Source organism: Dichotomopilus funicola, assembly GCF_033296635.1.
Source record: "Dichotomopilus funicola strain CBS 141.50 unplaced genomic scaffold C8A04scaffold_34, whole genome shotgun sequence".
In the NCBI taxonomy this organism is placed as follows: Eukaryota; Fungi; Ascomycota; class Sordariomycetes; order Sordariales; family Chaetomiaceae; genus Dichotomopilus; species Dichotomopilus funicola.
Genome location: NW_026944055.1, coordinates 130,399 through 142,480, shown reverse-complemented (window position 1 = coordinate 142,480; position 12,082 = coordinate 130,399). Strand labels below are relative to the sequence as shown.

Here is a 12,082-nt window from a genome sequence, read left to right as displayed (position 1 = left end):
GAAACAGGCTGGGACGCACAGAAACAGGAAACGCAGGTCCCGAAGCGGTGGCTTGCATTTCTCCGCGGCAGTAAGTGAAAATATTTTAATCTATTCCTCTACCCCCACGCTTTTTTTCATCTTTTCCTGCCGGGGTCGCGTGCTGGCTGCCTGGAAGGAGTTGGGTGTGTGGGCTATCTGGGCTGTGGGTTGGGCATCGAGATGAGGGCTGACGACTTGGGGCTCCGGGAGTGAGGGCTGACGGGTGAGGGGGCTCACGGGTTAAGGATTCTGGGTTATGGGGGGTGTCTGGATTAGTTTTGATCAAAGTTGTTGAGTTGGTTGTTTGATTTGTTTATTTGGTTTGTTTTTGCCTTGTTTTTAGTAGATTTTTGGCTTGAGTTACGGTGGTGTAAAGCAACGCTGGTGAACAGTCTCCCGTTTCCTCCCGCATTCCCGTCCTTCCCAAACGTTTATACATGAAATGCAAAAGACAGAACAATAAACCAAGTCATCAGTCATCAGTCAGCCAGGACCGGGTATGAGCTACAGGTACAGAAGTGCGTGGGTATATCCTCCGTGATCCCTTCCTTCCCTCGTCCGCCGTGTTTTGTTTATATTTTGTCTGTGTTATGTATGTGCGTGTCCGCCGTGTTTGTGTGTGTGTGTGTGTGTGTGTGTGTTCCGGTAGACATTTACCGCGAGACAGAAGACTCGGAGGAGGTCGAGTCGTTGGAGGTGGTCCGGGTCAGGCGGGCCATGAAGAACTCGAGGTCGCGGCGGACCAGCTCGGGCATGGCGGCCTTGTCGGCTGGGGACGAGGCGTAGTCGGTGCTGGTGGACTGGAGGCTGCTGGAGCGGCTGTGCTGGGGAGGGAAGGGCTGGTCGTTGGTGGGGGGGAAGGAGGTGTTGGACTGGGGGAAGGACATGGTTCTGTGTTGTGTGAGTGAGAGCCTCGAGGGAAAGGGAGAGAGGGAGAGAGAGTATGGGTGTGCTTACGCGGTGAGTTTGGAGAGTAGTTTGTAAGTGAACGTGATCAAGGTGATCTCAAGAAGTCCTCAAAGCAAGATACAGCGAATCGAAGGAGTGTAGTGTATGAAACTAGAATAGAGAGAGAAGAAAAGGAGAAAAGACAAACTCCCATCTCTCGTTCTCAACGGGCCTTTTATCTTTCTGCCCGGCCCTTTGCCCACACCAGGCACACACCACACACGCCAGACACACGGACACACAGACAGCAGACAGCAGACACTCACCCCCATCCTACGAAAGCTTCACTAACAGAAACCCGATAGAAACGGGTGAAGTGCAGGGGGTCGCGTGGGCGGTGCCACGCCATTGGGTGCCTCTCTGGTCTGGCAAGTCTGGGCCAGATTAGGCCCAGCCTTACCCCAGATGTCGTTGGCTGGCGGCGGATTTGCGAGCAGGGCATTCGGTGACGAGAAGCGATCGGAACAGGGGGTGTCTTGGGTGTGTGGCAGATGTGGGCAGATGTGGGCAGATGTGGGCAGATCCAGGCGTTGCTCTCGTGACCATGTCTGCATGTCTAACATGTCCGCGGGAGTCTAACGTTACTTACTGGAGTGCTGCAGCGTACACGTGTATGTACGTACACGATGTACGGATCCGGGCCGAGTCGCACTTCGGTGCATACCGCAAAGTGTAGTGAGTTTCCTGGAACCCCCAACTTCTTATTCGTACCCTTGTCGTTGTCAGTCTGGGCCTTTTGCCTTTTGGGTGTCGGGACTGGCGACGACACTAGCGCACTGTTTATCAATCAGCCATGTGCTGCCGGGATCTAAAGCTTATCATTTTCGTCTCTTTCGGTTCGATATCCAGCCTGCGTATCAAGCACAGGGACCAATTCTCCAATTGAGCATTGCGCAATGCTCCTTGTTTCGGTAATACTATGTAAAGTGGAGGATGAGATGACGGGACGCTGACATGCTCCGGTTGCTGACGGGATAAAAAGGACGGGACAAAAAGACCAAAAGACGGGCCGAGCTCAGCGGCTTAATTCCGAGCCCCGAGCGCCCAAAAAAGGCATAACATAAAAGGCACAGCGGGTCCACCTCACCTCTGAACTCGGCGGTTTCGGGGGTCCTTGCTGACAAAACCTTAGTGACAGGGTGTCATTGATGAGTGAGTCGCTTTGTGGGAATGGCCGAACGAGGAAATTTTGAAATGGCGGGATTGTATATAGAAGGGCGTGGTATTTCCGTCTCACTGGGTCATTCGGTTCATTCACGAGACGGGATATAAACCGAGTTTAAACCCCCAAAACGGGGCCAAAACCGAGATTAAAAAAGGAACGAAAAAAAGAAAAAGACTTGAACACGTACATTAACAACCGAGACGCCAAGCATGTCCCCCACGCGGCCCGAGGCGGCCGAGGCGGCTGTCCCGCCCGTTGACGACCCGGGCCGTCTCGAAGCCCAGCCGAATACCTTTGGGAGCTCTGGGAGTGACAACAACACCGACGACAATATCCACCCGCTGGCCCTGACCACGACTCTGACCAACACCAACCCAGGGCTAGCCGCCATTCCCGCGCCGAATCTAGCCTCAACTCCTACTCCAGCCTCGAATCTAAACCCGAATCCAAAGACCAAGGACCAAAGCGTTGTTATTAACACCAACAACAACAATAATAATAACAATGGCAACCACAAAACCACCACCTTCGGCCCCCGCCCCCCCCAATTCCGCACCACCCTCCAAGAAATAACCTTCGTCTTCCAAGCCACCATCGCCACCGCCACCTCCTCCTTCCTCCAAGGCGCCTCCACCATCATCACCGCCTCTATCGCCCGCGACCTCGGCATGTCCCAAGGCGAGCTGACCTGGATCACCGCCTCCACCGCCCTGACCGCGGGCGCTTTCCAGCTCGGTCTCGGCCAAGCGGCCGACCTGCTAGGGCGGAAACCGGTTTTCTTGGTGGGCATGGGGTCGTTTGCCGCGTTTTCGTTACTGGTGGCATGGGCGAAAACGCCGTTGTGGATGGACGTGGTGTGCGGGTTGTTGGGGGTCAGTGGAGCGATGGTGGTGCCGCCGGCGATTGGGATTATGGGCGCGGCGTATAGTGTGCCGAGTAAGAGGAAGAACATGGCGTTTTCGGCGTTTAGCGCGGGGAATCCCTTGGGGTTTGTGTTGGGGTGTGTGGTGAGCGGGGTTGCGACGATGGTGGTGGATTGGAGGGCGAGTTATGTGTTGATTGGGATTTTGTGGGCGGTGTTTGCGGTACTGGCTTGGTGGGGGGTGCCTGGGGGAGTGGAGGCGTATGGAGAGGGAGTTGGGTTGAAGGAGAGGGTGAGGATGTTTGGGAGGACGTTTGATTTTGGGGGGACGGCGATGACGGTGCTTGGGACGGGGTTGGTGACGGCGGGGATTACGTGAGTTTCTTTCGTCTCTTTTCTGCTGTTCTTTTCTGCTGTTCTTCTCTGCTGTTCTTCTCTGTCTATTAGGGAGTTGAGAGGGTGTTAAGAGTCTGTTAAGGATACTAACAACAGTAGACTCGGCCCGGCAGATGGATGGAACTCACCGCACATCATCGCCATGCTGGTTCTCGGCGTCGCTCTCCTGGCCGGCTTCGTCTACTGGGAGACCGTCTTCCCGTACCCCCTGATGCCCCCGCACATCTGGAAAGACCGCAACTTTACCTTTGTACGTTTCCCCTATCCCCCTTTTATTATGTTTATTTTCCTGCTCGTCTCCGTTACCCCTGAACGACCTGAACGACCTGAACAACCCTAACCCTACCCTCTCCCAGATCATCCTCAGCTGCATGCCGGGCTACATGGCCTTCATCTCCTCGCTCTTCTGGCTCTCCCTCCTCATGCAAGAACTGCAGCACCTGTCCGCCATCGAGCTGGCCGTGCAGCTCATGCCGCAGGCCATCGCGGGGTTGATCTACAACGTGATCGCCGGCTCGGTGCTGCACCGCATCAACAACACTTTACTCTTGCTCCTCGGCTCTAGCACCTATGTTGGTGCGAATGTGCTGCTCTCGCTGATGCGCCCGGAGAGCCGGTACTGGGATTTTGTCTTTCCTGCGCTTGTGTTGTCGGTCGTGGGGGCGGATTTTCATTTTAATGTTGCGAACGTAAGTCACCTCCCTACAACAAAAGGACTTGTTTACTCCAAAATACCTTTCAGCATACTGGTATGCTAACTGCCTAGATGTACGTAATGCAATCCCTCCCCTCGCACCAACAAGCCCTCGCCGGCGGCATCTTCAACACCCTCTTCCGCCTGGCCGCCGCCATCGCACTCGGCATCACCACCGCCGTCTTCAGCTCGGTATCCGCCACACCCGCAGGTATCGCCGACCCCATGCTGCCGTATACACGGGCCTTTCAGGTGGGTATCGCCATGTCGGGGGCGAGTTTTCTGTTTCTGCCTTTTGTGAGGATTGGGACGCAGGGACATGCGGGGAATGGGGATCAAACGGAGGGTTCGAGTGGGGATGAAAAGGGAAGTGGGAATGGGAAGAGGACTGGGGATGGGAATGGGAATCAGAGCGAAGGGGAGAAGGGGCAGAGCAGTAATAGTAGTGGGGATGAGGGTGAGAAGGAGGTGAAGACGGGAGAGGTTGTGGCTGGGGAAAAGGGGAAGGAATAAATAGAGGGGGTAAATAAAAGGGGGCTTAGAAGTTGGCTTTAGCAAGGAACTGGTGAGGCATACAACCGCAAAGTTTGTCCATAGCTGGGGAGGTCTGTATAAAAGGGGCAATGTACTGTGCTGAGACAGTTGTCATTGGAGTTTTCTACTTTGCATTATAATACCCCTGAATACGTTGGAGAGTGTGTGTTATGAGACGGTACAACCGATGAACAAGCCGCGCGGGTGTCCCCTGCTGCCGTCACCCGTGTTTGCTTGAAGCGATGTGATGAGTAACCGGGCGGTGGGTAGATTGAGAAAATGGACACCCAAGAGATGCTTATGGGTTTTGTCTGAACTTACAACTTCCAACTTCAGGGCAACTGCCGAGTTTTCCACTGCTCTAGCTCATCCGCCCTGTACAGTTGTTTGCTCGCCGACTTTGACCTCGAACCCAGAAACGATGGGCCATCAACGAGCATCTCCATTTCCTGCAACCCTGAAACCATAACCAGCTTCGAATACTCTTTCTCAGCCTTTCGCTTCCTTGCTTTGACTTTTGTTTCCATCTCGCGCATAATATGGCTTGGGCACACCGCATCTTTGTCCTCCTGTGGTTTCTGACTGCTACCAATGGGCTATTAATACCGCCGGATCAAATCGACACCCTCCTACTTCCGTCCTACGATTACATTATTGTCGGGGGAGGAGTAGCCGGGCTCGTCGTCGCCAACCGACTCAGCGAAGATCCGAATGGTATGCAGAAAGATGTCTCCGGGAAACAAATAAGAAGAAAATACAAAAGCCAGCACTAACACCCCCAGTAACCGTCCTCATCCTCGAAGCCGGAGAACTGTACGTGCCCCCTTCTACCCCCTTTTCTAGACAATGCAGTTCACTTACAGACACACACTTAGAGACCCCTCCCCAGCAGTCGTCACCGTCCCCGGCCTAATCGGCACCGGCTTCCCGCCCGCCTACAACTGGAACCTAACCACAACCCCCCAGGAATTCCTCGACAACACCCCGCGCGACTACGGCCAGGGCCGCGTCGTCGGCGGCGGGAGTATTTTGAACGGGCTTGTCACGACAAGGGGCGCGCGGGCGGACTATGATGCGTGGGAGGCGCTGGGGAATGAGGGGTGGGGGTGGGAGGGTATGGTGGAGTATTTTCGGAGGGTGAGTAAATATATGGGAGAAGAAAAAAAAAAGAAAAAGAGGAAAAAGAGAGGGGTTGCTGACGCGCCACAGAGCGAACGCTTCACCCTCAACATCCCCCCCGACCGCGCTCACGCCATGCACATCCACCCGGACACCACCATCCACGGCACCACCGGCCCAGTCGAAGTCACTTATCCCAATTTTCTCTACAACCAGTCCAGTACGCCCCCTTTTCCCCTTGTCACCCTTTTTTCTCACCCCCTAACTAACCAGTTATATTATATCACATGTAAAGCCAACATCCTCTTAGCCCTCTCCGAACTCAACATCCCACTCCTCGTCGACCCCAACGCGGGCGTCGCAGCGGGAGCCATGATTGCGCCGTCTAGCATGTCGGCGGCGAACCAGTCGCGCGTGGATAGTCGGCGGGCGTATTGGGATCCGGTGGAGGGGAGGGGGGGGTTGCATTTGGCTGTGGGGCAGACTGTTGGGAGGGTTTTATTTGGGGGAGAGGAGGAGGGTAGGTTGGATGGGGACAAGCGGGAGGGGGTTTGGGTTAGGGGGGTTGAGGTGAGCTTTTTTTCTTCTTCTTCTTTTTTTTTCTTTTTTTTTTTTGATATCGGATTGTTAGTGCAGAGACTGACAGGGTAGTACGCCGCGTCTGCTGGCTCGACCCTGAGAGAGGTGCGCTGCAATAGAGAGGTAATCCTCAGCGCAGGGGCAATTCTCTCGCCGGTGCTGCTCCAGGTCTCGGGCATCGGCCCGGCGGATTTGTTAGCCGAACTGGACGTACCGGTACGAGTCGACCTCCCGGGGGTTGGACACAACTTTCAAGATCATCCTATGGTGGGGGGATTTTACAACTGTGAGTGAACCTTGAATCCCTTCAAGTACCCCAAGTTGGGTGAAATATACTAATATCTCAGACACCAAACCCGGTCTCTTTACCACGCGAAACCTGACCGGTAATACCCTCCTGCAAGTACAAGACGAGTACTTCTCCAACCGCACCGGTGAGTTTCTAAGTATCCCCCTTCACTAAACCTAACTAACACTAGGAGTCTAACCAGGCCCCTGGACAACCCCCCTAATAACCACCCTCGCCTTCGCCCACCTCACCCACCTCCTCACTCCAAACAGCACATCCCCCGACCGGACCAACCCCCCTCAAACCCTCAACCTAACATCCACCTTCGACCCACAATCCGCTCTCCCTTACCTCCCCCCCACCGCCTTATCCCATCCGTCCTTAGTACAAGGCTACACGGCCCAGTTATCCCAACTCTCCCAGCTCCTGACCAACCCAGCCGTCGGCGCAGTCGAGGTCATGGCTGATTCGGTCGGTACGCTGACTGTGTCTGTGTTGCACCCGCTTAGTCGGGGGTTTGTGAGGGCGGAGTCGAGGGATGTTTTCTTTACGGCCGAACCCAACCCAGAAGGAGAGGAAGGAGAAGGAGAAGAAGAGCAATATCTCCCCCGAACCCACCCCGCCATATCCCTCAACCCGCGCTATCTCGCCCACCCAGCCGATACCGCCCTGCTTGCGGCCGGTTTGGCGCTCAACCGTCGTCTGACGGGGGATACCCAGGCTGTGGGGGAGGGTTTATTACCCCGGCCTGGGCCGCCGTGGGATACGGCCGGTGTGGCGCTGTCTTTTGATGGTTTCCCGTTCTCGGGATTTGCTGCACCACGATCACCATTACCACGGCCGTCACCTTCAGACCCGGACACCAACCCAGACCCAGAGTTAAGAACATCCAACAAAAACCAGACCCCTAAGAACACCGACAACGACACCCCCAAAACCAACCCCCCGGCAGAAGACGTCTCTGCATTAACCCAAACCGAAAAGACAATCCACGCCCACCTCCAAACCGAATTCCACCCCTCCGGCTCAACCTCCATGTTACCTCTGCAACTCGGCGGGGTGGTGAACCCACGGCTCATCGTGTATGGTACACACAACCTGCGAGTCGTCGACGCCGGGGTCATGCCGCTCGTTGTGGGGGCGCATTTACAGGCGGGGGTTTATGCTTTGGGTGAGAAGGTATGTCACTTGTTCTACTTTATCTTTTGAGAGTTGTGTTTGGGGTGTGTTTGTTTATTTTTGTTTATTTGTTTATTTCTTCCTTCTCAACTACCTACCTACACAACCCGTTCCATACACCCCACTAACAAACACCAGGCCGCAGACCTCATCAAAGAGGACAACAAGCATGCCACCAGCCGTCAAGGTTAAACACTAACTAACCGACGGAGTTGACCGTTACGACCGTTACGACCGTTACGACCGTTACGACCGACCGATAGCTTGTTTGTGTATCACTGTGTTACTATTACACATAATGTACTTTTTACACATAATTTAATGTACCGTGTGGATATGGACAGCGACGGGTGTTTGTACATGGACATAGTAATTAGGCAGGCATTAGACGGCGTTGGGCATCTGTCATTGATTCAGTCTCCTGCTTTTGTGTTTATCACTGGTTTCGTATTTAATTAACTGCCTTAACATTTGACTTCACCACCCTATATGTATGTACATACGTACAAGACACGGAAAATCCACAGGTTTGGATTGATCTTCCTTGAATCTTGACTAACCCAAATCTCACGTGTTCAAGTCTTGGATTCCCAAGACAGCGGGGGATTTGAAGGAAGAAGTGACTGATAATCAGAAGTTGCCACAGCTGTGACAGTGTGGGTTCATGTACTATACGCAACTTCTAGTTCGACTAGACAGTTCGAATTACAGTCCCTCTTTTTAGATGTTACATCAGGTCAGTTGCGCCCACCCGTGACAAAAGTGAAGTTGATGAGGGGATAGATAGCAACGCGGAAAAAGGTCAAAAAAAAAAAAAAAAACACCGAGTCAAACTATCAATCAAGCCTGTCAAACCCCAGCCAAGATTTATCAAGTAACAGTATGAATTAAGACCCCGCAGGGCAAAGAACGTATCTTCTAACACACCAACCAACCAGCAACACATCCCATCCATATTCCGGGTATCGGCGCAAATTCAGTTTTCTCCCTTCCCTTCCCTAGACATCACATCACCCATTACCCCATTCCGTCGCATGCACATTCGTATTTCCATCATGCATCTTCCACCTTAAATCTCACAGCAGCCCCTTCCACTGCTAGTATCATGCCACAGCAGTATCACACCACTGCAGTATCATCTTACTGCCAGGATCAACACCTAGTGGACAGAAACTAGTAGTAAATCTTCTCCTCCCAGACAGGCGGCCGCGTGCCCTCGCGGTCCCAGACCAGGTTGCCCTTCTCATCCAAATCGCACCCCTCGTCCGTAATGGGCAGCACCCGCGACGTGTGCTCGACCTCCTGCCGCGAGACGCCCGCCCCAGACGCATCCGACGGGATCCACAGCAGCGGCACGCTGGCGGTCACGGTCGGCGGGTAGTACGCGTTGGCGGCGACCTCGTCCGAGTACGGCTCCAGCTGCTGGCCGCGCGGCACCAGGTTGCGCAGCGTCGCGTAGTCCGAGAAGATCCACGGCTTGAGGAACCGCGTGAGGATGTTGCCCGGCTTGATCGCGTTGTGGGCGTCGCGCGCCTGCTGCACGTGCGCCTCCGTCGGGTCGACCGTGCCATCGCCGTTGATGTCGGCCGCGCCCGCACCGTTAGTCGCCGCGGCTTCCTTGGTGGTGCTGCTGACGGGGCCGGCCGGCGCGCCGCCCTTCTCCTCGTCGCCGAGCAGACGGGCCGATTCCTCCTCGGCCAGGAGGGTCAGCGGCAGGTGGTACAGCAGCGGGTTGAGGGCCGAGTTGAGCGAGATGTGGAAGAGAACGGTGAAGACGAGGAAGATGACCATGAGCACGAGCGGGCCCGGCGCGACCGAGGCACCGAACAGGCCAATCATGCAAATCTCGGCGATGTAGATACCCGTGAACAGCTGCTTGATGGCGCGCGGGTAGATCAGGCCGCGCGTGTCGATCTGCGTGTCGGTCACAAAGAAGACGTTGTACCGCCAGGCAAAGTAGAAGAGGAACATGGCCACCGTGGCCCAGCCGAGCATCAGGGGGGCGATGCACGAGTACGTGATGGCTAGACAACAATTAGCAAAGCGCGATAAAAGGTAGACGCCAGACACTCGACTCACCGACGACGACAATGTTGGTGTACACCGGCAGGGTGCTGCCCCAGGAGATGGCGCTCAGGTTTGACCACTTGGTGTACATAGACCGCGGCGTAGTGCCCAGCAGCTTGTACAGCAGCGTGAACACGAAGAAGCCGACGACCTGGGTCAGCACGCCGGTGGCGATGGTCAGACCCTGCACGATAAAGTACGAAATGTACAGGTTCGACGACTTGGGCAGGTTGTTAGCCAGGATGCTCGTGACGCTGGCCGGGTTGTCTACGATCTGCTTAGCGACCGCGGTGGCCGACGAGGCGAGGGTAGCCACCAGGAACACCTGGATGACCTGGAAGGCAAAGTACGCGTTCTGCGTGAACAGCTCGACCCTCGACTCGGACGGCTCGCCGGCGAGCTTGGCGCACAGCCGCATCACGATCGGAACGAGCGACATGAGCACCGAGAGCAGCACCGACGGCAGTAGGCCCGACACCACGCCCATGATGACGTCGGGGATCTTCTTCAGCCACGTCAGGAACGAGATCGACTCGAGGTACTCCACGTTGCTGATGATGCCCACAACCGCCACGGGTATCGCCCAGAAGAGGATCAGAGCCGAGATGAAGGCGACGACAGCATAGCGGCGAATGACGCGCTGCCACCAGGGGATGGCCAGCGACTTCCAGATGACCTCCTCGGGGCGGATGCCGACAAAGCGCGGGCCCATGTGTAGGCCCTGGTGGTGGGCGAGGATCTGGGCCGCGCCTTCGGCGTCGGCCTGCGTGCGGAACTCGATGAAGACGCCGGGGATGTTCTTGTTGCCGCCCGTGAGATATTTGCCCTGCGCGGCATCGGCCTCGGGGATGAGCCTTTCCAGCTCGGCGCGGCACCAGTTGATCGTGTCGACCTTCTTGCCGAAGAGACCCAGGGGTCCGAGCTTGTGAGTCGGGCGTTTCTTCTGGGGAACCCAGCGGGCAGCGATGCTGCCGGACTCGGCGTCGAGCGCGGCCGGGGCCGTCTCGGTCTCGTCGGCCGCGGGAGCGCCTGACTTCTTGAGGGATGCCTGACGAGCCTTGTTGGCCAGCTTGATCAACTTGACCTCGGCGTTCTCGAGACGCAGGGCCACCTTGTCGCGCTCTCCGACAACCTTGTCAACCTCCTTGGTGTCGGCCGTGATCCAGACCTTCTTAACGGCGGCGCCAAAGACCTTGCGCAGCGCAGCCTCGTTGAGGTACGGCGTCGGCACCGAGGTGAACAACACGGTCCGCGACGAGATGCGGTCCGAGTAGAAGGGGCTCAGCAGGAAGGCTTGGCGCAGGTTGATGTAGAAGATGCATTCGCGCATGATCATGTACATGACGAAGCCAAAGTACAGCCACGCCACAAAGGTGTGCGCATAGTAGCGGTTGTACTCGGTCTTTTGGTCAATGTTGGCGTACGACAGGATGTCGAGCTGAATCTGCTTGCCGTGGCCCGTGGCGTTGACGGGGAACAGGACCGGCCAGGTGATGAGGCAGCCCACAAAGCACAGCACGAGCGCCATGCGCAAGTACCGGAGGTACAGGTAAGCATCGAGGGATTGGTGCTGGAGCGCGTAGATGTCGGGGATCTTCCAGAAGGTCCCGATCCAGTTGAACAGGCCGTTGGGCAGGGCAGGCGAACGTTCGCTGGAGGAGTTAGTGACGAGTTCCCATGATCACAAGTGAATTCCTTGACCTACCCCTCCCTGATGCTCCCGAGATACGTTCTCGGGGCATAGTAGCGCCTCTGGCTCTTTCGCAGGAACACGAAGATGGCGAAGTAAATACCCGAGACCACAGCAACCGGGGCGAGGGTCGAAACCATGCCTGCACCGACGGTCAGTTTCCAGTTTCCATCTCAAAAGTAGGCGTCCCTTAAGACAGGCACTCACCCGAGAGCGAGCTCCCCTTGGGTTGGTCTCCGCTGGTGTCCATGATGGCGGCGGTGCAGAATCACTCTGCAGGTTCAATTCGGTGTTTTCGATAACTCTTGGTGTTGTTTTGTTCTTATCGTCGTCGACTGATCTGGCGATGGGGTGACAACGACACGCAAAACCGCGGTTCCCTTTTCGGGGCGGGGCGCGTTCTGAAACGGGCCGGTCAGATTTCGAAATGGAGGACGACGAGAAACGGCATTGGCAGGGCGCGCGGTAATGAGCGGGCTCGGCTGGGTTATGAAGGTCAAGTCGGGGCCGAGGCGCTAGTGTAATTTAACGAGCAGGTG

At 55.9% G+C, this 12,082-nt stretch overlaps 3 protein-coding genes across 3 annotated transcripts; 2 read left to right on the top strand and 1 right to left on the bottom strand.

Annotated features, from left to right (window-relative positions):
* Positions 1–2,343: 2,343 nt before the first annotated feature.
* Positions 2,344–4,599, top strand: C8A04DRAFT_28973 (major facilitator superfamily-domain-containing protein; the record flags this gene model as incomplete). Its single annotated transcript, XM_062780845.1, has 4 exons — positions 2,344–3,371; positions 3,492–3,642; positions 3,749–4,081; positions 4,159–4,599. 4 exons carry the CDS (start codon positions 2,344–2,346, stop codon positions 4,597–4,599), a joined length of 1,953 nt encoding a protein of 650 aa, XP_062636707.1.
* Positions 4,600–5,159: 560 nt separating this feature from the next.
* Positions 5,160–7,978, top strand: C8A04DRAFT_12448 (uncharacterized protein; the record flags this gene model as incomplete). The annotated part of the gene is made up of 10 exons (XM_062777345.1): positions 5,160–5,334; positions 5,403–5,433; positions 5,496–5,757; positions 5,830–5,959; positions 6,035–6,309; positions 6,391–6,604; positions 6,666–6,752; positions 6,810–7,381; positions 7,511–7,786; positions 7,925–7,978. The coding sequence occupies 10 exons, from the start codon at positions 5,160–5,162 to the stop codon at positions 7,976–7,978; spliced, it is 2,076 nt and encodes a 691-aa protein (XP_062636706.1).
* A 981-nt stretch (positions 7,979–8,959) lies between these two features.
* On the bottom strand, positions 8,960–11,793 carry C8A04DRAFT_28971 (uncharacterized protein; the record flags this gene model as incomplete). The annotated part of the gene is made up of 4 exons (XM_062780844.1): positions 8,960–9,810; positions 9,866–11,505; positions 11,559–11,685; positions 11,751–11,793. 4 exons carry the CDS (start codon positions 11,791–11,793, stop codon positions 8,960–8,962), a joined length of 2,661 nt encoding a protein of 886 aa, XP_062636705.1.
* Positions 11,794–12,082: the final 289 nt, after the last annotated feature.